We start from the raw sequence: 27,952 nt of genomic DNA on the forward strand, positions 1-27,952 counted from the left end.
ATGGTGAATTTCTGACTTAAAGTAGTTTGGCTATAATAACAAGTTTGAATTGAGGTGGACTCCCATATTGCTTTTCTGCATTCAGGATCAATTCAGGAGAACAGCAGAAGTGTACAATAATTAGCAAGAAAAGCTTGTACTGCATCATAGACAGTGACACAGTGGTGCAAGAACAAATTCTAGAATTCGAGGAATATTTTTTGCAAGACTGCAGCATTTACAACATTGACAGTCTCCTAGTAGTGCTGTCAAACATTAAGGGTATCAGAAGCACACTAATTGCCTATCCTTCTCAGCAAGCAGATTGAGAGAAACCAGTCAGTTTACCCCTGCTGTATGAAACTGCTAGCAGCTGTCATATATGTCCATGTAGTAGCCACCAGAAAGATCGCGGGAGGCGCACATTGGCACGGCGCGTCATGGACGGTAGTTGCCGCAAGTAGAGTCCCGTCCACCAGAGGGCATGTGAGAATTTGGACGCGCCCTCTGCCGGCGTAACAACAAGAACAACAACAACAACTCCGGCAGGACAGGCTGAGCGCAGTCAGTCAACATCGGGCATGCCTAGGACACAGTTCCGGTCTACGCTAAGTGAAGTGCGACGTAACGTGAACAGTGTTACTACAGTCCAACCTTGTTATTCTGTCTCTCTTTTAGGAATTAATGTAACAATTAACTATCACATATTTCTTGAATACATCATTATCAGTTGTCTTCATTTTAAAATGATCCAAAGATTATTGAGAAGCTTGCTGTTGAGCATTCAATAAACGTGACACCCACCTTGCACAAAGTCTTCTCATAGTTAATTTTTAATGTAAAATGTGCTTTACCATTTCTTCTGATATTTCTGTGGCTCCTACTATTTGATGCAACTTTAACCACCAGTTCTCCAATAGGCTACCATATGTTTTTTTCCCTTTTTTTATCTTGGTTGCAATTTTTTTTTACCATGTGAACCATATTCAGGAAAATTATGGCCCGTGTGTCAACTGATAAAAATGAGGGAGCAAATGTCTTATAACCTCTGACCATATATTGAAGAATTTCCTTTGATACTAAACAATACACACCAGACAACATTCTGTCAGCTTACTATCCTCATCTATCCATTTCAGCTAAACACACACAACACTATTCCACTAAAAATCTACATAAATTAACGTACCTCTTATACCGTGTCCAATGTGGCTTGCATTACTATGTAATATGTGCCAGTATAACAGACACAAGATCTGTGATTTCAGTGTCTGCCCTAGCGTGTTAATTTTATGACTTGTTCCAGTGTAACATGTGCCAGTGTAACAGACACAAAATCTGTGATGTCACTGTTTTCCTGTAAGCATTAATTTCATGACTTGTTCCATTGTCTACAGTATAAACTTCAGATCACTATTCAGTTTATTACTAATCTTCCTGTTTACTTTAATAGCCCAACACTCTATGTTGGTGAGCATTTGCATGGCATGTATGCATTACCATCTTTGGTGGACCAAAGTACAGCAACAATTGCACATTTGGGTTTACCATTACTTGAAGGACCAAGTTTGGACACAGAAGAGGCAAGCTCTGATGCCAACATCCCTAAAACAAAAGCTCCAGAAGCAGATGTAACATTTCAGAGTCTGCCTAGAGTAACTATTGGTAAGTAACAAACATTTTATCAGAGATAGAAGAAAGGGAAGTGATAGTGTTGGATTTTTATATGTTTGTGTATTTTGAGGTGGTTTTGGAAAAAGGGCTCAGAAATTAAAGCTGTGAAAAATAATCTTCTCAGAGTAATCATATCTTGCAAAAACAGACATTGTTTGTGATATTTTCATCGCAAGACACGTTTAGCAGTAAGAAATTTATATGAACTACAAAGTAAATACTTGTATTTCCCTCTAGGGTAGTTTGTTATGATGGGCTGTTATTACATCAGACTGTGCAGCATGCAACAGGATTGATTGTGGCTTTTGCATCTTCTTGGTGCTGCTATAATGCTTGGATACTCTAATGTATTATTGTGTATCATGCATGTATAAAATATTGTCACTCAACAGTTAGCTTATTAGTATCTGCCACCAAGACCTGAAGTAAAGCAACCTCACAGGTACCCTACCAGAACATCAATTTCTTAATTGCTTCATTCCATAGTTTTTGCAGCTCATTATTACTTCCCAGAGAACTGATTGCATTGGTCTGAAACTTAATCATTTTGCAAACCATATCAGAGTAAGTTTCATGCTTTTATGATAACTTATCTCTGGTTGTATAGTTTTTGTACTTTATTGTACCACCTTCATACCTTAAAACTTAGAAGGGCAAAAGTTTCAGTGAGAAATTTGATTTATTTATTTAAACTTTATATAGATTTCATCTGAACCGATGATCTGATAAGTAAACATTAATATCTTACTGGAAAGTCCTGGGTGGAATACAGATAATGAAAGTGGTAAAGATAGCAACATGGCTCAGTCAGGTTGCAGCATTGGGACGCTATAGCTAGCCGAGGCAGTATAGAATTACATCTGTGTAAAAACACGGTCTAAAAGGGGTTAGTGACAATTTCAGTCTTATTTATAGATCTGTTCATTGCTCAATATGTCAGCTATACAGTGCATGATAATCTTAACTCCTTCCATAATTTGAAATGACTCCTTGTTAATATGCATGAAACTGGCCCATTTTGCGCAGCAGATTATTAGTATATTGAATGCAACTTGCGGTGAAAAGAATATGAGATTAAGAATGCTGTAAGAAAAATTGTAGTTTGGACAACTGATACATTTGTTATGTATAACAAATAGCAAACTAACTTGTTATTCACAGTATGAGTCTCGTCTTGCATTTGTATGCCTATTTACATATTTTGCATTGCCTAGTATTAACACAACTTGAGGGATGATGTTGAACAACCTTTAAAAGGTGTTATATATGGTTAAAATGGAAACTTTATAATCCATTGTGTGTAAAATACCTTAGTCCTAATCACTATGACAGCTGAGAAATGTACAAATTACAGTTTTGATGCCCCACATTAGGCAGTGCTGGACAGTTTTGAATGAAATTGTGCTCTCATAAATCATAGAACATCTAATTAAATAACACAGAAGGCAAGGAACATAATAACCCTCCGCAGTTTTATCGTCAACACTGAACATTTTGTATTGTATCATAAGCGCATGGGATGACACAGATACCAGATGGCTTTATGACAATTGTGGGTAGACATTCAAAATGTACACACTGTCACATGAAAAGATGCAAGATCCAAATAGTAGAACTGTTCTGGCTCATTTGAAGGATTCTGAGAAAGAATGAAGATGTATTTTGATGAAATTAAAAATTTATCCTTAAAATTGTAGCCGTAAAGCCAAACGTCAACTGTTAAAACTACGGAAGCAGCAAAAGTAAATTACATATTAACTAAGAACGTCACTAAGAACAGTCAAACAAGACCACCAGGTCATTACATGAATTAAAGGTGGTAAAAATAAAATGATCAGGTGTTATTGGCCGGGAGACCACATCTGGGATTGTTTGGCCACTTAGCGCAAGTCTGTTTATTTGACGCCACTTCGACGACTTGCATGTTGATGATGATGGAGTAGTGATGACGAGGACAACATAACACCCAGTCCCCGAACGGTTAAAATCTCCAACTCAGCTAGGAACCGAACCCAGGTCTCCTACCTGGCAGTCAGCTGTGTTGACCACTCAGTTAGTGAAGTAAAGTGGTAAGCACAGATGTTGGTGTTGGCTGTATTAATAAGATCAGTCACAAGAAGATGGTCAGGATCAATGTTTGACTGCTACTCGGAGAGAAAAAGAGAAAAGTGTACCAAACTTGAATTACCTAAGAATGCAAAAGAAGACAGAGAGCTAAACCATATGGAATTACGATTGTATAATGCATATTTTTCCAAAGGATTTCCTTGTAAACAACTGAAGAAGAAAGAAGGAGGTAATATTGGGATGAACTTAACAGTTACTTAAAACATAGCTGCTTTTTCCATCTATGATAAATCATATTCTTTATCTATGAGGGCAGTAGAGATAATGTTTATAGGCAGTAGTATCAGATCCATTATCTAATTTACCAGCATCCATAAATTAGCATGAATCAAAAGCTGTGCCATGTACACATCACATCTAGGACTGTAACAGGATGTGGATCCATTCTATAGTACTTGCATTAGGTGTCCTTGCCCTTTCTAAGCTTTCCAGATTTCAGTACTGCGCAGTACATGCTTCCACATTTCAGAAAAAAGGTACTTCTTAGTCTTTCTTTAACATGTGAAATGTTTATTACGTTGGAAAAAATGTCTCTAATTTATGTAGAATAAGAGATTGTCCTATCACTGTGCAGATGATGTGACCAAGGTAGAATAAAATAATGTAACCATATTTTATTGGAATAATCATAAGCTGGTCAGGAGAGTGCAGTATAATGCTTAGAGATTTGACACGTAAGCATTCTGCATTCTGTAACTTTTTTGAATTGTCTGAGAGGTGAGAAACGCTGTATGTTTAGTAAAACAAAGATATGGCAGCTGTGAGAGAGACCCCCAGCAAAAATAATAAAATTTAAGCTTTCAGGTTGATCATGTTATTCCAAGATAAATGACAATAATCAGAAAGGAAGAAAAATGCATTCAAAATTAAATGGGTGGAGAAGTTGAGCTACATCTCTGATACAGTGTAGTCGGTCAGGAGATTCAAAGAGATGCACCAGCCTCAGATTGAATCCACAGATTAAAGTCAAGGGCCGGTGTACCAGCCAGTTAGAAGGCTTTCCACATCAGACTTTGTGAATGCTAATCTGGTCCCCATATCCCATTCAGTTACACAATTCACAAACATTTCGAACACATTCTCACACTTTCACATTAGATAACACTAGACACAGACAAATATATGTCGGGGGGGGGGGGGGGGGGGGGGGGGGGAACTGGAAGAGCATCCAGCCTCCCCCTCCTTGTCCATTGTGCATTGAACTTTAATTTTTCTTCTCTCATGACAAAACATGAAATGGAAAGCCTGATTGCCTTGTTGTTTCAATTCTCTGTCATAAGTTGTTGTTTTCCTGATAATGAAAGAGTTTCATTGATATTTCGGATGGTAATTTACATGTTTGACAATTTTTGTTTACATTTTATTGAAATTTGTGTACAAATAGAGTGAAAAAATGGAATGACGTTTATTGAAGTTACTTATTTCAGGCCATCACAAGGTCCCAGAATACAGTGAAACTGTAATGAGGATTACAGGCAGAACTGACATAAGTGCAATTGATACACATCATATTGTTGGTCACAATAAAACAAATATAACTGTAGCTTTTGAGGGAAATGCCCCAAGCACTGAGGCCACCAAGAGGCAAAATAACAGTCACTTACCTTTTATATCAATTGGAATACAAACAACAAAATTAGATGACTTCAAAGAAAAATTGGAGGAATTATATGATAAATTATCTACAGGAAGGACATCCTTCGTTTTATCACAGGAGTTTCCACTACTGTCTTATACCATTGCAAAGTCATGGCTCCGCCAACAAGAAAATGTGGGTTTAAAGTTTACAGTAATTCTGCTTGTTGCTTCAGTCATTATACTGATTTACTTGAGAGTTCAGGTAAGTTTGAGTACTTAATTTCAAACCTGTTGAATATAGCTGACTTTGATGTTGCTGTTCTGTATATAAAACTACTGCGTAATCTGTTAGAATTCTGAATTATGAACCTCGTAATTATTGCATTATATAATTTTTCTTTTTTTCCTAGGATCGTGAATATTTACGTTCCTCACAAGGATCAAATATAAGTAATGTATCAAGTAGTGACAGCAATTCACATATTGTGACAGCGGAAGCAGAAGATGTTGGTGCTGGCAACATAAGAGTTGGAAAGATTATCTTCAACAGAGAGCAGATACTTGGAAAAGGCTGCGAAGGAACATTCGTTTACAAGTTAGTTTTGCTTTTTATAATATTGCTTTGAACTCTTCCTGCATCAGTCATTATTATTGGCCAGTCTTTGTTCGCCCATAAATTTTGGCACTATCCTATTAAAAAGTACAGAATTTCTGAAGAGTACAGACAGTTACTTTGTATCTTTACTGATTCATTTCCAAACTATTTAAATGTTAATTATTTTTGTAGTTAGTAATTTTCTTTTGTTCTCCAGTGAATGAATTGCCTAGGTTTTGCATTCTCACAAAATTCAGACACTTAACTTGCTTCAGAAGATTTGTGATGTATCAGATGCAGTATGTAAGAACATAGTAATAGTGATGATTCATTATTCAGTCTGTTAAAAAAATCAAACTTTTGATCAATATTGTGTGATAAAATGTTATATCTGACAAGCAGTGACAGTGTATGTGACTGGAGCATGAGATGGAGAAAGTTTATGTGCTAAAGTGTGTCATAATTCACAAGTGGCAAGCATTTTTAAATAAAATTGTTGCTGACTTGAATGATAGTGCAGTCAAGCACATGCAACTTGTGCACTATCTCAGTTGAGTGCGATCATTTAGCCATCACTAGTTCTCCCATCATTGCACTTACTGTTAACAGACAGCAACATTTCTATAAAGATGCTGTTGGATAAAGAGTTCTGTATGTTAAATATGGCTAACTCTTCAATAATCCCATGATAGTTTTGGAAAATATGTGCAGTTGTACAAACTGCAGGCACCGGGTAGTTACAGTTAATGTGCAGCTACTCACAGAGGTCCACTGTGGGCTGTAATTATATGGCAGTGAAACTTGTTAAATATGTTAATGCATTAATGTGGAACCGATCTACCCTAGCAAAAATTAGTTTCGTTTTGGCCCTCAGGTGCAAATCTAGTGCTGTACACTGTTTGTATAAAGCTTTGACTTCCACACTGTCATTTAACAAGCCATAACATGAGTGAACGTATGGCTATCAAAAATAAAGACTGTGCGCAGTTAGTGAAGCTGTTTTACATGAATGGCAGCAATCAAAGTGCTGCGTTGTGGGAGTGTTGCTGGCTGAAAGGTCAGAGCAGAGGCCAGATGTCATTAAATGGTTTAAACAAGGTGATAATGAAATTGAAAAACACAGGGAAGAGGAGGGTTTTGTATCCCAGTGGAAGTTATTGATGAGATTGATGTTACTCTAACTGACCATGCAGCACATGGGGAGCCCACAGTCCTTTCGTTGGGTACATGTGTGATGCGCACAGAGCCTTTCCAGGCTGCATTACCCTCCATGTTCCTCTCCCTCCCTATCCTTACTCCTTTGTCCCTGCTCCCTCTTTTCCCTCTTAGTGGACTTCTTTATATCGGCCTGGCTATCCTCCTGGCTTTGTTTTGGTCTGTGCAATTGTTTAGTTTGCTGTTTCCATCTCCTTTTTGGCATTTTTGTTCCCCTTGGGGTTTGACCTCCATTCCCAAAATTTTCCGTTCAGTGTGAGCCATTTGGGGATGAACTCCATACATAGCTTCCATGGTGCAGGTTCCTCTCCCCCTCCCCTCCCCTTTCCCTTTACCTTTGCACCCTGGCCCCCTCCTGCTAGGTCACTAGCACAGTAGCCAGTCCGTGTGGTGGGGCTGTTAAGTACCCACTTGGCTGAGCCCCCTGAAACCACAGGGATCACACTGCTAGTACCTGAGCTGTTAACACCTTGTGTTAATGCCCAGGAGTCGATGCTCATCACTTTGGGGCACCAGGATTCTAAGCAATGGCTGCCATGACAGATGGCCCTTGCTGTGGCTTGGTGGTGCCCACGGGGTGAGCCCCTGATCGGAGTGGGTGGTACTAGGGTGGACGCCTTGCGCATGAAGCGACAAAAGCTTCACCAACCTGGCCATTCTGTGGCCATCTCTAAGAGTGGTAGCAGATGTGACACTCTTCTTCTGTTCCTTCGGCCTTCCCCTCCCTGGCCACCCCATAGGAGGAAGGTCAAGCTCACCGACTTGGGTTGAAACCTTTTTTCCCTCAGTACCTGGTTTGTACTAGGGCGGATGGCAGAAGTTTTACCATGCCCAAGCCTTTGTTTTTCATGGAGACAATTGAAGATAAGTATGGCAAAGTCAAATTGATGAGTAAAATGCAGTCCAGTGCTTTGCTCGTAAAGACATATTCTGCTGTCCAATCTGACGCCCTGCATGCGTGTGACCATCTCGGTGTTGTCCCAGTCTCTTTCATGCCCCATCTTCTTCTCCAAACTGACGAGGAGGTCCGTGCTAAACTCGAGCAGCGAGGGGTTCGTTTTATCCGCCGTGTGCAGTGAGGCACTGCAAACAATCGCACCGCTATGGGCGCCTTTATCCTGGCATTCGAGGGGGATGTCCTCCCAGAGAAGGTCAAGGTAATGGTGTATCGGTGTGATGTAAAACCTTATATTCCACCACCGATGAGATGCTTTAAATGCTTACGGTTTGGACACACTTCCCGCTGCACCACTGATCCCCTCTGAGGTGATTGTGGGCGCCCCCTCCATGAGTGTGTGTAAGTTGTCATGGACAGCATTCTCCATGCTCGCCTGTATGCCCAGTGTTGTGAAATAAAGAAGGATTCAAGAGTACAAAACCTTAGATTGGCTCACCTACACTGAGGCTCTTCAGAAGTATGACTGGCTCCATCCTGTGTCTGTCTTCTACTTTTGCTTACGTTTTGTCCATTCCCCCTCTTACACCCTCCTCTTCCCAGCCCCACCCGATTCGCCCCATGCCTTCAACCTCCTCCTCCTCCTCCTCCTCCTCCTCCCTCTCCCTCTCCCACTCCCGCTCCCTGTCAGTACCCATACCTACCCCTTCGGGTGCTGCTCCCCCTCCACCATGGGGAAGTGCTCCCCTCCTTCAGTGGCCGCCAGTACTGGAGCTCCCTCCCAGGACTACTCCTCCCGGCACTCCCTGAAAGGCGATCTACGGCTCCACATCGGCAGCGCGATCCACGGCTGGTGGGTGTCAAGATTGCCCAGTGTAATTCTGTGCCCACCCTCTCTGAAGTCTGCCCTTCTCTTCCTTCCCAAGAAAAGAAGCAGAAACGCCAGAACAAGGGCAAGGGCCCTCCAGTACCCCCTGAGGTGCAACCTTCCCCTCCTCCAGTCAATAAACCAACAAGAGTCTGACCCCACCGATATTTTTATATTACCCCATCCTTATCGGTGACGGATAGCAATTTGGCGGTGTGACCAACTCCGGTCCCTTCACTTCCCCTTTGGACTCCGGCTTGAGAATCCTCCAGTGGAATTGTAATGGGTATTTGCGTCACCTTCCAGAGTTACAGCCCCTTCTTTTTTTCCACTCTGCCACTTGTATTGTGCTCCAGGAGACCCATTTTGTCAATTCTTACCCACCCGCCCTTTGTGGGTTCCACACTTTCTGTCGGAACTGAGTTGGCCCTTTGCGGGCTTCTGGTGGTGTTTGCACCTTGGTCCGCAAGGACATTGTTAGTAAATGGGTTCCCCTCCATACCACTCTGGAAGCCATTGCTGTCAGGGTCCATCTGGCCATTACAATCACAATCTGTAGATCTGTAATCTCTACCTCCCACCCGACAGGCCACCCACCTCCCATACCCTCACCACCCTTCTTCAACAACTCCCTTCCTGCTATTGGAGGACTTTAATGCCGCCAACCCTCTTTGGGGTAGTCACACGACTATTGCCGTGGGCAGGACAGTTGAATCTGTTCTGGCAGGGCTTGACCTCTGTTTACTAAACACAGATGCTCCCACACACTTTAGTGTGGTGCACGGCACTTTCTCTACCATTGACCTCTCCATCTGCTGTCCCGACCTTCTTCCCTCCATTCAGTCCTTCCCTCCATTCAGTGGGGAGTCCATGATGACAGCGACCATTATCCAATTGTTTTGACCTTCCTTCAGTGTCTCTTGCTCCGTCACCTTCCCAGGTGGGCCATATCTAAGGCTGATTGGGGTGCCTTCTCCTCTGCTCCCATTCCCCCTGTATTGCCACACGACAGTGTTGATGAATCTACTCAGACTTTGGCTCTTGCCATCCTTTCAGTAGCTGTTTCAGCAATCCCTTCTTCCTCAGGTTCCCCACGCTGGAAGATGGTCCCTTGGTGGACTCCGGAAATTGCTGCAACCATAAAAGACCACTGCCGTGGTCTTCAACACTGAAAGTGGCACCCTTATACTGCTCTTCTTTTGGTCTTTAAACAACTCCGCACCCGGGCCCACTACCTAATCAAATTTCAGAAATGGATTTGCTGGAAGCAGTATGAAGCTGCCATAGGACCACACACGCTTTCTTCATAAGCCTGGGTGAAACTCAGGCAAATTTTTGGCTACCGTCCTCCCACCGGGCTTGCAGGAATTTCTGTGCATGGTGTTGTCCTTACGAATCTGGACTTTGTAGCAGAAAATTTTGCTCAGCACTTTGCTCAAGCTTCGGCATCAGCTCAGAATCCACCCACGTTCCTTCTCCTGAAAGAGCACTCGGAAAGACTGCCTTTGTCTTTTGTTTCTTGCTGCTCGGAGCCATGTAATGCTCCATTCAGTGAGTGGGAATTTGCCAGCACCCTCGCCCTTTGCCCTGACATGGCTCCTGGACCAAATCGGATACATTACCAAATGCTCCAACACTTACAGGTGGCTGGCCACCATCGTATACTGACCCTCTTCAACCGTCTGTGGAGTGAGGGAGTCTTTCCTACCCAGAGGCAGGAAAGCATTGTTGTTCCGGTGTTGAAGCCAGGGATGCCACCTCTTCAGTTGGATAGCTACTGTCCAATTAGCCTTACTAACACCCTCTGCGTGCTCCTTGAACGCATGGTGAGTGGGCGGCTGTTTTGGATCCTCAAATGCCGCGACCTTTTGTCGTCAACTCAGAGTGGTTTTCGCTGTGGCCGCTCTATGGTGTATAACTTGGTGCACCTGGAGTCTGCTATCCAGTCGGCTTTTGCCCATCGGCAACACCTCCTTGCAGTCTTCTTTGATCTGCATAAGGCCTATGACACCACCTGGCACCACCACATCCTCACCACCCTTCACAAATGGGGCCTTCGTGGTGCTCTGGCCATTTTTATCTGTAACTTCATTTCTTGTCACTCTTTTCGGGTCCAAGTTGGCTGCTCCTACAGTACTCCCCACCAGCAAGAAAATGGGGTTCCACAGAGTTCCGTGCTGAATGTCCCTCTCTTTCTCATAGCCATTAATGGTCTGGTGACAGCTGTTGGGCCGACAGTGTCCCCCTCTTTGTATGCTGACGATTTTTGTATCTACCTCACTTCCTCCGTAATTGGCGCTGCAGAACGCCGTCTACAGGGGGCAATCTGCCGGGCGCACTCGTGGGCTCTCTCCCATGGGTTTCAGTTTTCGGCGGCCAATACGTGTGTCATGCATTTCTGCCATCGCCATACAGTCCATCCCCATCCAGAACAGTTCCTCGATGGCCAGCCCCTCGAGGTAGTAGACACCCATCGCTTCTTGGGTCTGGTCGTCAATGCCCGGTTGACATGTCTCCCTCATCTTCGCCAGCTGAAGAGGACGTGCTGGTCCCATCTCAATGTTCTTAGGTGTCTGTGCAATACCGCCTGGGGTGCAGGCTGCTCTGTTCTCCTGCGATTGTATCAAGCGTTGGTCCAGTCTCGTTTAGACTATGGAAGTCATGTCTTTGTTTCTGCGCCACCTTCTACGCCGCAGATCCTAGACCCCATTCCCCACTGTGGGGTCCAACTTGTGACTGGTGCCTTCTAGACTAGCCCCGTACTTGGCCTTCTCTCAGAGGCAGAGATTCCACCACTGCGGGTTTTACACCAACAACAGCTGGTATCTTATGCGCTCCGCATTCCCTGCACGCCAAAGCACCCTAATTATGGTCTCCTTTATCCAGACACAGAGATCACCCTGCCGCAGCGGCGGCCACGATGTGGGCTTACCATGGCTGTCCATATTCAGTCGCTCTTTTGTGAACTCCAGCAATTCTCTTTACCGCCTCTCTTCTCTGCTCACACATGTACCCCTCCTTAATGTGTCTCTCGCCCACAGCTCTATCTTGATCTCTGAATTGATTCAAAGGATTCTGTCTCTTCGCTGGGTCTTTGCCACCAATTCTACTGTCTCCTCAGTTCCTTCTAGGGTTCAGAAGTGATTTATACTGATGGCTCCATGGTTTCTGGCCGCACTGGTTTTGCTTACACTTATGCGCGACGCACAGAACTTTATTCCTTGCCCGATGGCTGTAGTGTTTTTACTCCAGAATTATGCGCCCTGGACCATATCCGCTCCTGCTCAGGACTATCCTTCACTATCTGTAGTGACTCATTGAGCGGTTTGCACGCTATTGGCCAGTGCTTCCCTCGCCACCCATTGTTCATCGCTATCCAGGACTCTCTTTCTCTCCTTGCTCAACATGGATACTCGATGATTTTCATTTGGACCCCAGGCCATGTTGGCATTCCTGACAATGAACTTGCCGATCGACTTGCTAAATTAGCTTCTACCAGGCCATCTCTTGCTATTGGCATTCTGGAAATAGACATTCGCTTGGCATTACGTCATCAGGTTTTGGGCCTTTGGGATGCAGAATGGCACACTCTTTCTTCGCCAAACAAGCTTAGGGTGATTAAGGATTCTACAACTCCGTGGCAGTCCTCCTTCTGGGCCTCTCGTAAGGCCTCTGTCGTCCTATGCTGGCTCTGTATCAGCCATACTTGGTTGACTCATGGTTATCTCCTCTGTCGTGAGGAACCCCCTCTCTGTCATTGTGGATCGATGTTGACTGTGGCTCACATATTATTGGACTGCCCCAAGTTAGCCACCCTGCGACAGAATTTTAGCTTTGCAGCCTCGCTACCCCTGGTGTTGGCTGACAACAGCGGATCTCGTTTTATGTTTTATTCGTGATGGGGATTTTTATTGCTTTATTTAAGGGAGGGACCTACCACCTTCGTACCGGCTGGATTAGCTTCAAGTGGGCTTGGTGGTTCACTCCGGCCCTCTGCTTTCCCACTCCTTTCCTTAAGGGGTCTGTTATATCTTGAGCATATCTCTTGTCTCCTGTGCTTCTTCCTTCACACCCCTGTCATTAGTCACTTTCTTTCCCACGCCTCTTCTTCTGTTCTTTTCCTTCCTTCCCTGTCAATAGTTTAACATTTTATGGATATTGTAGTTTCCTCTTTTAATGTGGGATTTTATCGGTTTTAGTTCATCTAAGGGACTGATGACCGCGTAGTTTGGTCCCTTCTCCAACCAACCACGTGCCCTGGGTAGTGCTAATGCTCAGGCAGTGTCACAAGAATTTCCTGTCCCATGATCAACAGTACAGAAAGTTTTGCAGTCTTTTACACTGGTACCTCAATGAGATCCAAGCAGTGCAGCAAACTGAAACTTCATGATCCACACCAATATTTTGAATTTGCTCTTCGGTTCATGATGTTGATGACATGTGGCCACACAATATTCTATGAAATGATGAGGAACATTGTACACTGCAGGGTGCAATGATTACACAGACCTGCAGAATTTGAGTTGCTGTCAAACTGCATGGTGCGCATGAAGAGCCACTGCACTCACCAGATGTGACTGTGTGGTCCACCTTTACTCTCAGCCTGTTCTGTGAAGAGATGCATATTGCCTGTCAGGTGCTCTGCGACGTCTGCACATTATCAAGACCTCCTTATACAGCATGTGATTCATGCTTCGGAGGAGCACAACTGTGTGGAAACCACTAATTTCATACAAAATTGGGCAACACCTCATGTCACTTGTCAGTGAAAGATCAGCTCAGTGCAGCCTTCCACAAAAATGTCATCTCCAGATGCATGTCCTGCAAGATCACATGAGCTGGGAATGTCTGAAAGAACGTGTTTACCAGAGACACTACCTGATGTAAAGGCCAGTATACACGAACACATTGCTCAGATTCCACCAGGACTGCTGGGAGCAACTGTTTATCCTGTCGTTTTACGTATGCAGCATCTCATCGATATCTCTGGTGCTTAATTTGAACAAATTGTGTAAGTGGTGGCTAGTAATAAAATCAACATTTTCCTTTCCCACATGTTTGATATTTTCTGCCCACATTCCATTTCTAATCCATTACATATGGAAACACTTCTTTAAGTCTTTCTCCCATTCACAGCACCAAATTTGCATCTGGTGGCCAAAATTGGAAATAATTTTTTCCCAGCTAAATCGGTTCTGCAGTAACACATTAGGATACATACCAAGTTTAGCTGCTATATGATAATTACAGCCCACACTGGATCTCTGTGTCTAGCTGCACTTTAAGTATGTTATACCGTATTTACTCGAATCCAAGCCACACTTTTTTTCCGGTTTTCGTAATCCAAAAAACCGCCTGCGGCTTAGAATCGAGTGCAAAGCTAGCGGAAGTTATGAAAAATGTTCGTACGTGCCGCCACAACTAACTTCTGCCGGCGACTACATGTAGCGCTACGCAAGCATACTTTGTAGGCACAAAGATAAATACTGGCACCAAAACCTCTGCGTCAGTAAATAATTTTTTTTAAAAAAGTGGAAGACGAGATTTTTTTTTCTCCGCCGCGAGTTTCGACCACTGCATTTTCATACATTATCTAACGAAGTAAATACAAATTCCGTATTGTTCATCTTCGAATGTAGCACAATTTCAGTGTACTACGAAAATCTGACTGGCAATACTGTTTGGGATGTTTGTCAATATGGCCAACTCTACGTTCTGAATTTTTTCCTATCTGTGAGAAGAGATGGTTGCTAATAGGAACCTGATGAAATTTGAATCACATACAGTATTCTCTTCACCATAAGAATAATACGAATATAAACATTTTGCCATGTATTCTTTCGTACTTGCTGCTACCTCATTTAAATTCTGTCTGCCTAATAAACTACGAAACTAGAGTGAGACAACAGCAAACGTGGAAGGATATACATTTCATGTCATGTTTATATTCGTATTATTCTTATGTCTAATAGTGATACAGTCAGAAATGAAGCACGGCAAGTGACTAGATTTTTAAATCTAAGATGACTGTAATTTCTGTGCAGAATTTGATGTAATAAAGAACCGGCCGCAAAGATTTTCAAACGGAGAAAAATTTTCACGAACTCTCCTTCAGAACATGTTCTATCATACGCAGTCTATTATTTGATTCTTGTTGATGATTATCAAAGAAAGCAGCAGTGTAAGTAACAACAAATAGCAGTCTCTTGCCATTGTTTCGCTAATGAGATGATTCCTCTCTCTCTCTCTCTCTCTCTCTCTCTCTCTCTCTCTTCCTTTTTTTTTTTTTTTTTTTATTTTTTTTTTTTTTTTTTAATTTTACGCGGCGGTAGCGCGCACAAAAGCAAGCCATGCCACGAGCCGCGACTGGCCGTAAACACACACTATCAGAATGCAACAAACAATGCATGACACAGTGCAGTAATGCATTTTCAGCTTAAGAGTGACGCAAACACCTATAACAAAGAAAACGGCATTTATCAGATCAAAGCAAAATAAGCAATCGATTCAAACCAGACGAAGCACGTGAAAAAGGAAGGGTATCCGTATAAATATGGACGGAGCGCCTGACGCATAGCAATGGCTACGTGGTAAAGCTTAACTGCTAAGCTTACAACTCGAACCAAACTACTGTAGCTGTATCGTCATTCATTCGACCTAAATTGTCTATCATATTACAATGGACCAACTTTGTTTCGATTTGGAGATGCGGCCTAAAACTTTTCTCTCCCCTTGAATTTCGAGTCTCAAATTTCAGGTGCAGCTTAGATTCGGGAAATTTTTTTTTCCTTTATTTCGAGTCTCATTTTTCAGGTGCGGCTTAGATTCGAGTAAATACGGTAACCACCTGGTATTACTTGACAAGATAAAAATCTGTTCTCGACTTCTCAGACTTTGACAACCACTCTTTGAGTAATGAAAGATTAATAACAATATAAAGTGTATAACAAAATTATACTGTCATATGTAGAAATATTGCAAAGGTTGCCTTGATGAAGAAGTTTTGACAATGTGCATTTAAGCTAATACTACAAAAAAAGAAAACACAAAATTTCAACTGGCATGTAAACTTCTTACCTCTAAAAATGCAACACCTCAGATACCTGTTCTTAGTGCAGTGTTATTTGTTCCTGCTTACATCCTCAAAACTACTTTTGTTCTTATTAAAGTCTTAATATGCAGGCTGTTTATTTTTGGTATGTGTTATTTTCATCGTATTATTATAGTTTTAATTGTGACTTATAAATCTGAAGACCAGTAGACTTTTAACTCGGATTACTTCAACAATTGGCATAAAATTTTTGTTTGCCAGTGTATATCCTAACTTTTGCTGTAAATTGTGTTCCATCAGAAGTTAATTAGAAATAACATGCTTGCTTCTTCAAATAAGACAGACTGAAAAAAAAAATACTAATTTTATATTTACATATTCCACAGTAAGGACCCATTCATTTTCTGATTACTTTTTGTTCGAGTAAGTAAGACAGGTGATTTGACCACAAATTAATATTTATTCTCTTTTCCACAGATTAATATATGTCTACAATCCAGTTTACAGTTTCTAGTCAAACTGGAATTTTATATATGCTGCTCAATATGTTGTAAAATTCATTCATTCATCATATTATGTAGTGCCAATCAAAGAGGAGTACCTACAGGGATGTTTAAGAGACTTACCAGTATAAATAACAATTTTTGTTTTCTTGATGGCTCCATGATAGTCTGTCAGAAATATCAACATCATTTTTGACATCTTCATCTGCATGTTTCTATAGGTTGCTGGAAGTGTGAATAATTGTGTCACGACTTATAGGCTTATGTAGCTATTGTTGGTAAGGTAAGGGGATGTACTAGTGAAACAGTTGTGTAGAATATCAACCCACAAATGACTTGTAAACTTCATTATTGCATCCTTCAGTAGCAAAGGATTGGAAAAGGGCACAGGTCATCCCCGTTTTCAAGAAGGGACGTCGAACAGATGTGCAGAACTATAGACCTATATCTCTAACGTCGATCAGTTGTAGAATTTTGGAACACGTATTGTGTTCGAGTATAATGACTTTTCTGGAGACTAGAAATCTACTCTGTAGGAATCAGCATGGGTTTCGAAAAAGACGGTCATGTGAAACCCAGCTCGCACTATTCGTCCACGAGACTCAGAGGGCCATAGACACGGGTTCACAGGTAGATGCCGTGTTTCTTGACTTCCGCAAGGCGTTCGATACAGTTCCCCACAGTCGTTTAATGAACAAAGTAAGAGCATATGGACTATCAGACCAATTGTGTGATTGGATTGAGGAGTTCCTAGATAACAGGACGCAGCATGTTATTCTCAATGGAGAGAAGTCTTCCGAAGTAAGAGTAATTTCAGGTGTGCCGCAGGGGAGTGTCATAGGACCGTTGCTATTCACAATATACATAAATGACCTGGTGGATGACATCGGAAGTTCACTGAGGCTTTTTGCAGATGATGCTGTGGTGTATCGAGAGGTTGGAACAATGGAAAATTGTACTGAAATGCAGGAGGATCTGCAGCGAATTGACGCATGGTGCAGGGAATGGCAACTGAATCTCAATGTAGACAAGTGTAATGTGCTGCGAATACACAGAAAGATAGATCCTTTATCATTTAGCTACAAAATAGCAGGTCAGCAACTGGAAGCAGTTAATACCATAAATTATCTGGGAGTACGCATTAGGAGTGATTTAAAATGGAATGATCATATAATGTTGATTGTCGGTAAAGCAGATGCCAGACTGAGATTCATTGGAAGAATCCTAAGGAAATGCAATCCGAAAACAAAGGAAGTAGGTTACAGTACGCTTGTTCGCCCACTGCTTGAATACTGCTCAGCAGTGTGGGATCCATACCAGATAGGGTTGATACAAGACATAGAGAAGATCCAACGGAGAGCAGCGCGCTTCGTTACAGGATCATTTAGTAATCGCGAAAGCGTTACGGAGATGATAGATAAGCTCCAGTGGAAGACTCTGCAGGAGAGACGCTCAGTAGCTCGGTACGGGCTTTTGTCAAAGTTTCGAGAACATACCTTCACCGAAGAGTCAATCAGTATATTGCTCCCTCCTACGTATATCTCGCGAAGAGACCATGAGGATAAAATCAGAGAGATTAGAGCCCACACAGAGGCATACCGACAATCCTTCTTTCCACGAACAATACGAGACTGGAATAGAAGGGAGAACCGATAGAGGTACTGAAGGTACCCTCCGCCACACACCGTCAGGTGGCTTGCGGAGTATGGATGTAGATGTAGATGTAGATGTAGAAGTGTGTTATCATAGTGGTTGCTAGAAACCACCTGCAGTCTGCTGCCTTATAACCTAGCGACAGTTTGTGATAAGTTGATGACTTTCCGGTCCCTTCTGCTTGATGCCCTGTCATGTTTTTAGATGACATTCCCAGATGTGGGTTCCTATCCTCACTTTTTGGCTCTGTGCACGCTCCCCAATACATTTTTTGTTGATATCAATTTGTTACATTGCTCCATGTCCCAATATAGCTTGTGCAGTATTTACTATATGTGCAGTTAATTGTAGCACATCAGTTGTCTGTCCATTAAAATCACCAAAAGTGAAACAATAACTCATATATTTGGTATCATTATGACAAATCTTTTTTCTGTATGCTTTTTTTACCCTTATGGTAGCATACAAGAATACTCGAATTGTTCCTTTTACAAGGTTTGTGTGGTAATTCCAAAATCCTTGCTAGTTATCTACCTGCCGTTGCATTGCTTTCTTGCAAGAGAAGCTAAGTTCTTATCAGTCAGAATGACTGGGCCCAGTCAGAGGGTGTATTCCAGCAATACTCAGTAGCCTGTTGCGGAGCATGCTCTACAACATGACATCATGACCTTGGTGCCTATTTCACTACACGTGCCATTTGGATTCTTCCCCCAGACACCAGTTCCTCAGAACTCCACAGGTGGGAACTAGCACTACAACATGTCCTTCGTTCTCGCCACCTACCTGGCCTTAATTTACATTAATTCCTTCCATCTCACCATTTTTTCACAGGAACTACTCCTTTCATCTTCCGATTTTAGTTTTCTACATCTTTCATTTTGTGACGTGTGTTTTTTGCCCCCCATTCCACCTCTGTTACAGACATTGCACTTAGCTTTTTATTCTTTTTAACTCATGAACTATGATTTAGTACTAATCTCTGTCTTGCAAATTACCCCGCCTTCCACCTTTAAGCTCTCAGATTTTCAAATCCCATCCGGTGCAGTCCCTAACAATCTGTCTTTCCTTCTCATCTCATACAGTAAGCCTCTTCTGACTCAAGGTTCTAGGTGATTTTTCTGAACTGAAACCCTTTTCAAAAACCCTTCCAGTCTTTCTCCTTTACCCCTCTTCCTTCCTCTTCAACTCTTCTGCCAGAAGAAGAGACCACTGGCTGCGAATGCTTGTAAAAGTTAAACCTTTTTGTGTGTGTGTTCTCCTGCTGCTGCTTGGTGAGTTTTTCTTTTTTAATCCGTTTACATTATACGTCATAAAAAGGGATTCAAGAGAAGCCAAGTTCTTAAAAAGGAATTAGGGTCACATTACTCACAAGTTGCCACTTTTTTATTTATCATGTTAACATTCTGTACATTGTTTGATAGAGCCCCTCTGTGAAATTGCCAGAAAAAGAAAAAATTTGAAATGCATCAAATGAAGCTGGTGAAAGAGAATACAAGCAATGAAAAATCTGGAATGGAGTAACAATATGCATTAGGATAGATTGTTACTCACCACATAGAGAAGGCATTGAGTGGAAGACAGACACATTTAGAGATAGACTGATATAAAATACAAGCTTTCAGGCAAAATCTTTTTGTCAAGTGACACACACACACACGTACATTCTTACATGGACATCATGCCTACACTTGACTATTCTCACCTCCAGGCCTGTAATGTCATGGTAGCGAGTAGCAGGCTCGGATGGGTAACGGGGATACGTGGTGTCTGGCAAGGAGGATGGACGAGTAGCAGAAAGGCATGGAGAAAAATGTTGTGGTCCTGCTAGAGAAGTGTGCGGAGGTAGGGTGGTGGGCTACTAGGTACAGAATGTGCTCGGGGTGGGGGTGGGGGGGGGGGGGGGGGGAGCAGAGAGGGAGAGGATTAAGCAGTGTTATAGAGAAATAAGGGAAATAAATGAAGATGAGATGAGAGATATGATACTGTGTGAAGAATCTGACAGAGTATTGAAAGATCTAAATCAAAACAAAGAAACCTCAGAATTATTGAGATCCTGGAGCCTGGAGAGAGCCAAAGTATTCCACTTGGTGCACAAGATATATTAGACAGGTACAATACCCTTAGAACTCAAAAAGACTATAATAATTCTAATTTGAAAGAAGACAGGTGCCGATAGGTGTAAATATTACCAAACTATCACTTTTGATGGCGAAATACTGACGTAACAAATGGAAAAACTGATTAAAGTTGATCTCAGAAAGATGAGCTTGAGTTCTGCAGAACTGTGGGAACACATAGGCAATAATAATTGTACAACTTATCTTAGAAGATAGACAGAAAAAAAGGCAATCTACATTCATAACATTTCTAGATTTGGAGAAAGCTTGTGATAGAGTAGACTGGAATACATTCTTTGAATTTTTGAACATAATAGGTATAAAATACGCAGAGCAAAATTTTATCGACAGCTTGTTTAGAAACAAGGCTGCAGTTACAAGGGGCAAAGAACTTGAAAGGGAACCAGTAGTTGAGCAGGGTATGAGACAGGCTTTTGGATTATCTCCATTGCTATTCAGTTTGTCATTGAGCAATCTGTGAAGAAAATTGAGGAGAAATTTGGAAAGAGAATTAAAGTTCATGGGAAAAAACTGAAAAGTTTGATATTTTACGATGACATTGTAACCCTCAGACTCAGCGAAGGATTTGGTAGAGCAGTTGAAGTGAGTGTGTAGTGTCTTGGGAAGAGATTACAAGATGAATATCAACAAAAGTAATGAAATGTGCCCAATTAAGTCAGGCAGGCCTGAGGAAATCAGATTCGGAAATGAGGCAGTAAAAGTACTAACACAGAGGATATAAAAAAGTAAACTGGCAATAGCAAAAAAAAAGGATTTCTGAAGAAAGAGAATTTTTTAACTTTGAATATAAATGTAAGTGTTAGGAACTCTTTTCTGAAGGTATTTTCCTGATGTGTAGCCTTATTTGAAAGTGAAATGTGGATGATAGACAGTTCAAACAAGACATGAACAGAAACTTTTCAAATGTCCCAATGCAGAAGATTAGAATGATTTATCAAATTGCTAAGGAGGAGGTACTGAATCGAATAGGGAAAGGAGAAATTTATGGCACAATGTGATTTTAAAAACAGATCAGGTGATAGGACACATCCCGAGGCATCAAGGAACAATCAGTTAGGTAATGGAGGAGAGAGTGAGGATAAAAATTGCTTAGGGAGACCAAAACTTGACTGCAGTAACCAGGTACCAATTGACGCTGAAAAGTAATGCCTCCAAGTATTTTATGTGAAAACTATTAACATTCTATGTGTCTATATGTCACACCTAGATATTTGCAGCCCTCTTCCATTAAGGCGCTTAGAATTGCAGCGTGTAACATGGCAGTGTGTAATGTAATTATGTTGAGGTGTGAGAAACAGTGTGCTGTAATTGAGTTTCGAATTCAAAGATATTGTCTACATGTTGAGCACCCTCCTCGTCAGCGTAACAGTGCCAGACAACACAAGAGCACTGCGGTATCCAGCGGCTTGGGTTTACTGCCATCGTTCATCCTCCATACAGTTCTTACTTGGCCGCATCCAATTTTCATCTGTTTCCAAAACTTTACTTTCATTATGATAATGCAGTGCAAGCAGAGGTGAGATTGTGGCCCCATCAACAAAGTCAAACATTCTACAGGGTGGGTGAGAAGTCCCCATACCCCTTAGTATTGAGTGCTCAGTGATTTGATTTGTTTCAGCACAAGTACTTAAGCATTAAGCGTATACTTACATATTAAGTGACATCTTACTTATCTATTAAGTATTGTTAGTTAAGTATTAAGTTACTTACGTATTATGTTCTGTACACTTCCATGTTCTTCTTCACATATTTTTGAGCATGTTCAGTGTTATAGTGCGAACTGTATCCTCAACAGCATTGCTCAGTTCTTCATTTGTAGCATAACATCTTACAGATACACACGTCTTAATGACTCCCCATAATGAGTTGTCATGTGTGGTGAGGTCAGGACTTCTTGGTGGCTATTTCAGGGGAGCTAGTGTTGCTGATGAACCATGAGACCATCCTGGAAAGTGTTCATTTAGGAACTCACATGCTGAAAGAATGTAGCGAGGAGGAATTTGATCTTGCTGCAACCATATGCATTATGTGAGACCCTTTTCCTCAAGCTAACTATGTTTCTAACTTGTGCAGATAATTTGTGCCATTCAGAGTCCCTTCAAAAATGTATGGTCCAGACAAATGTGATGTCATCACTGCCTGTATCATTTATCATTATGTGAGGTGGGTTTCTTTCTAACTCAACTGTGTGATGACTATTCTCTTTGGCCCAAGCGACAATATTTCTAGCACATGGGGGGTGAGAAAAGGCACATTATCTGAAAACATAACCTTAGCATGGTTCACTGCATTTGAAAATTGAGTTAACAAAGCACAGCATGCTAAAATACTTGCATTCCAGTCTGTATCCAATAATTCGTTTACAAACATCAGTCAAAAAGGTCTGCTGTGAAGGTCTCTTTTTCTTGTGATCTCCATCGTTATCCTCAGTGTACTGAGTTCCGAAGCATGTTTACATGTCGAATTCATAGGAAATTGTGCAGTTGAAGCAGAGACTATAATGCACGTCTCTTCTTGTGTCTTCTCCTTTCCATTCCATGAGCTGTCTATAACACTGTCAAAAGCAAAAGCACATCTTTCCCAATTTAGAAGTGTTACCTTTCATGGTGGAGCCTTATTCAATCTTTCCTGAAATGCTCCCATAATCAGTCTCATTGTCTGCCCATTGTGTGCATTGCTCATGCCCCACACAATTGTCACTAATTGCTCCTCAGTAGTGTAACTATGATCGCTCACATCTGTCATGACTACAAATTAAAACTCGACTTCAACTGCAAAAACATGTAAACATGAATTCCAACAATTGATAGGAATTGAAATAGCTACCAACCTGCATAACAACATTTGTTATGAAACAAGGGTTGCAGGGGGTATGGGGATTGCTCACGCACCCTGTTCAGTGACAGTATCAACAAACAGATCTCTCATTGGGAAAAAATGTGTTGCCACCATGGTGACTATGTTGATAAGTAGATATCTAGACATGAAGAATAAATATGTAGAATGTTAATAATGTTTGTTTTATTTAGAAAGTGTTAAGAGTTTACACATAAAAAAATTTAGAGGCATTACTTTTCAGTACACCCTGATAAGTTGCAGTAGTTACACAAAGATGAAGAGACATGCACAGGACAGATTATTGAGGGGAGGGGCATCAAACTGGTCTTCAGGCTGAAGACCAACATCATCACCAACAACACACTAAAAAGTCCTCTAATCCCCCCCCTCCCTCCCTCCTTCGTGTTTCCTTGTGTGTCCAAAGAATGTTAACATCAAGTAGTATGAGTTCTGTTCCCATGTTACTGTCAGTGTAGTTTTAATTTACTGAGCACTGTTTTTAACACACCATTTCTTTACCTACTGCATGTCTTTCATCAACTCTTTATCCTCTGCATGTGTATTGGTGCAAATACCCTGTGATTTATAAACTTGCCCACTCTTTTTCTATATCTGTACATAAATACTTCCTTCTTTTTGTGGCTTATTGGTCCATCCATGATACTGCAGAAAACCAATATATTAAAAAAAAGCCACAAGCAAAAATGTGATTTTTTGGTGTCATAACTCATGTTCTGTTAGTGACAGAGGTAAGTGTTGAATTGTTTGGACAGCCTTTGGCCTAGTGACTGTGTGTATGCATATAGAAAGAACAGGCATCCTGTAGCTATCCTACAGTACAGGGTCAAAATTTAAACATAACCCACTTCCTTCAGCCTAGACAAATTGAGCAAATAGGTGGAGTGGCATCAGTGTAGTTTTAACTGTTGTAGTGAACACATGGCAAGGATTCTGTGGTCACATCAAAGGGTCTGAGGTCACCAAACCATGGCTGTAGATGAGGCAATGGTTGCTTGAAATTTTCAACATGTGCTAATATTTTGTGATAGCTCTTCTGAAAGGTATTAAAATATGACCAAAGTGGCACTGCAGTAACAAGAAATGGGCCAAGAAGCATCTTCACATGCCTGAAAGAAACTTAAAATTACTGCCAAAAATGATGTAGAACTGGAAAGACTGCAAATTGAGAACTATATTTCTAATATTATTTTTACTCTTTTAACATACAAATCTTGAGCCAGGTATCTTCGATGAATTGCAATTGATGAGCAAAGTTTCCAGAAGAAATGCAAAGCAAGCAGTTTTGTGTTTACCTCATATTATGCACACTTATTTCTCGTTTATATGTGTCAAAGTATGTAATTGCATCAAAGTATATAAATAAACTGTCAAAACTTTACTCATTTATAGAATTCTTTTATACAAGCAACATACACTGCTGTAGCAGAAAAAAGAAAGGAACCAGTGGAAAAATGCTTCTGTCAGAGCACAAAAAAGGTGAATGCGTTTGTCTTTAAAAGAAAAGAGGTGAACCAGGTGCCTCAATCCCCATTCTGTCTTCCTCACCAAAAATTTTGGCATGCAAACAGAGACAGTGCAAGTGGGAGAGAAACAGAGAGGAGGCAGTGATGGTGAGAGAGAGAGAGAGAGAGAGAGAGAGAGATATTGGTGAAGACAATAGCATTAGGAGTGAATGAGAGAGGAGATGGTGACGGTAAGTGAGAGATAGTAGCCATAAAAGGGAAGAGAGAGATGGGTGGTGACAGTAGCAGTGGGAGCAAAAAAGAGAAAAGACAATGGAAATGGAAAAGAGAATGAGTGGAGACCATATGTAGGTATATGTGAGGATGCATTTTATACCTAAATATAAACAAATTGGTTTGGGGAAAAGATAAGTTGCATCCCAAGATTTTTTGAGTTGCTGAGGTATTGTGGCAGTGGCAGTGGGAAAGAAAGACAAATGGAGACAGTGGCAGTGGGATATGCTGTAAATATGGGAGACAGTGTGAATGGTGGTTAGGAGACAGTGGCAGTGGGAGAGAAAAGCAGGAGGAGTCACTGTAGGAGAACGAGAAGACCACATCAGTGGGAGAGAACGAAACAAGTGCAGACAGTTGCAGCAAAAAAGTGGAGCCTACAATTTTGCCCCATCACCCTATACCTGTGTGTTGAAAATTTTCCTAATGTGTGAATTATCCTGGTCTACAGGAGAAAACTTGTCTTCAAAGAAAGACTGGGTAACTGGATTTAGAATTTCTGTGTTAAAAGAGTGCAAATATGTTTGCATGCGAAAAGTTTTGGTGGGGAAGACATAATGAGAATTTGGGCAGCTGGTACCCACTTTTCTGTCAGAGTCTTTTAAAGAGGAAATTTTTGCGTTTTTTGTGCTCCAAGAGGAGCATTTTCACTCTGGTCCATAATTTATATAGTAAGTCTTCTTTACATCATTTGTCGATGAAATGTCTCAAGATTTAGTATTAGCTGTAAAAGATGTCAGAGTTAATAATTGATGGAGCATAGAATTAAAAATTCTCAGAGGCTGCACATATTTTAAAATTATGAGTGTACAAAAGAGGTATTCTCAGAAATAGTTATAGCAGTGAGAGTGATATGTAAATAGTAGCAGAAGGACTTCCCACTGTTTTGTTGGTTGATTAAACATCTGAATGAGACTAATGGTCATATTGAAAAAATGAATAAAAATATTTGTTTCAATTTGTTGGTGATGTTAATTTTGAATGAGAATGGATGAGTGCAGTCATAATTCATGAAAAGCAACTCAAATATATTGTACTCATTGACATCTAGTCACAGATTTTCTAATTGTGTCATATATATTAAGGTCTGCAAGTTTTTCTTTCATGTTGTTTCTGTCTTCTTTTTTGCCCAACTTTGAGAATTATCACTGTCTCATGCTATTGTAACACCTCAGATGAGAACCCCATTTTTCTCCTTTTCTTTTAGGGGTGAATTTGACCGGCGAGCTGTAGCTGTAAAGCGGATATTGCCTGAGTGCTTCACAGTAGCAGACCGTGAGGTGGCTCTTCTGCGTGAGTCAGATGCTCATCCAAATGTAGTTCGCTACTTTTGCACAGAACAAGATCGCCTTTTTCGTTATATTGCTCTGGAATTATGTGCAGCAACATTGCAAGACTATGTTGAGGGTAGATTCCACATTGGTCGAATCTCTGCTCGTGACATTCTGCACCAAGCAGTTGCTGGGTTGCATCATTTACATTCTCTTAATATAGGTGAGTATTTAATTTTATAGGCAAGCTTTGGATCTGAGCCCATACCATTTATATTTTTGCTTAAACAATATTTGAACAAAGGAATATCAGTTGCATTACACACACGATAGAAGTTGGTGAAAGAACAAAAAAAAAAAAAGAATCTTTACTTAGTGGGAAGCTGCGATATCAGTAACTTGACCCATTGAAGAATAGACAATTACAAATATGGAACTGTTGTGAAGACTAGACAGTTACAAGCATAGAACTGTTATGAAGACTATACACTACCAATTCACACATTAAATTTTAGAATACATATAAATATTGTAATTGTAACTCAATAATAGTTTTGTGTTACTGTACATATTATTGTTATTATTATTATTATTAGCAAATTCTCTCAGTAAATGGAAGATGTTAAGCAAATAACTCAATCAGCTTTTCTTTAGATCCTTCTTCTTGTTCCAGTAGGCTTACATTCTTTCCAAGAAGGCTTATTTACATTTTTCTGACCACTTTGGTCTGTACTGTTTTTTTGTTTTGGCTGCTCTGATGTAATTCCCCATTTGTCTACTTTGCATCTGAAGCTGTCTCTCTCTCAAAGTGAATTAGTCTTGTGTTTGGGTTGTTTATGTCCTTTCAGATTTGGTTCAGCCAAGGTGTTGATTTCATAAGTGATTTTACATAGTCTATTATCCTTTTTGTTAGTCACTTTTCTGGTAGTCTGTTGAGATGACCAAAGAATTTCATTCGCCTATTCTTAATGTCAGTTTCGATGATTGAAAACTTTTCTGTTGCTCTGATTGATTGCAGCCTATAAACGTCTTGTGTACGTCTCACTCCTGAAATTTTCGTATTGATCTTTCTCTCTTGTTCTATTTCTTCAAGTTCATGTTTGCTGTTCAGCATCATCATTTCACTAGTGTAGAGGATCATTGGTTTTATGACTGTGTTGTAGTGTCAAATTTTTTTCTGTCTTGATATGGATTTTTTGTAGTAGATGTTTTGGACTAACACTAATGCTTTTTTGACTTTTATGAGGTGATTTTGCTGAGAGATTTTTTCAAGGCCTGTCAGTTCGGTGGATTCTCTGAGGTATATAAAGTATGGGACCCTTCTGATTTCTCTGTATTTTGTTTTCAGGCTCATGATTTCTGTTTTTGAACAAAAGAATTCAGTTTTCTCAAATGAGATTTGTAACCCTGCTTTTTCTGCGTATTCTTAAAGTGTCTCGAACTGTTTGATGGAAGTCTCATTATCCTCTATAAGTACTGCCAGACCATCCTGTAATGCAAGGTATGGAATGTAGAGGCTGTTTTTGGGAAAGCGCAGTACGATTGGCTTCCAAAACTCATTTTTCTTGAGTTTCTCCCATTCTTCCATATCCTTTTCTATGATGACATTGAACAGAATCTCCTTGTCTCACACCTGTTTGAATGTCAAATGGTTGTGAGATTTCCCCCATAAATTTTACTTTAGATTTTGTGCCTGTTAGTGTTTGTTTTATAAGTTCTCATGCTTGGGGATCTAGTCCCCTCTTTTCTAAAATTTGGCATAGTGAGGGTCTATCTATTGAGTTGTATGCTTCTTTGAAATCCATGTGCA

At 40.9% G+C, this 27,952-nt stretch overlaps 1 protein-coding gene across 1 annotated transcript in view; it reads left to right on the forward strand.

Annotated features, from left to right (window-relative positions):
• LOC126092070 (serine/threonine-protein kinase/endoribonuclease IRE1) overlaps positions 1-27,952 on the forward strand; it is a 150,262-nt gene that overhangs the window by 82,119 nt on the left and 40,191 nt on the right. Inside the window, exons 8-11 of the mRNA XM_049907487.1 lie at positions 1,433-1,644; positions 5,208-5,620; positions 5,769-5,953; positions 26,079-26,365. Coding sequence (XP_049763444.1) covers positions 1,433-1,644; positions 5,208-5,620; positions 5,769-5,953; positions 26,079-26,365 — 1,097 coding nt within the window. The remainder of the gene's footprint in view (positions 1-1,432; positions 1,645-5,207; positions 5,621-5,768; positions 5,954-26,078; positions 26,366-27,952) is intronic.

The sequence above is a fragment of the Schistocerca cancellata genome, chromosome 7, assembly GCF_023864275.1.
Source record: "Schistocerca cancellata isolate TAMUIC-IGC-003103 chromosome 7, iqSchCanc2.1, whole genome shotgun sequence".
Taxonomy (NCBI): domain Eukaryota; kingdom Metazoa; phylum Arthropoda; class Insecta; order Orthoptera; family Acrididae; genus Schistocerca; species Schistocerca cancellata.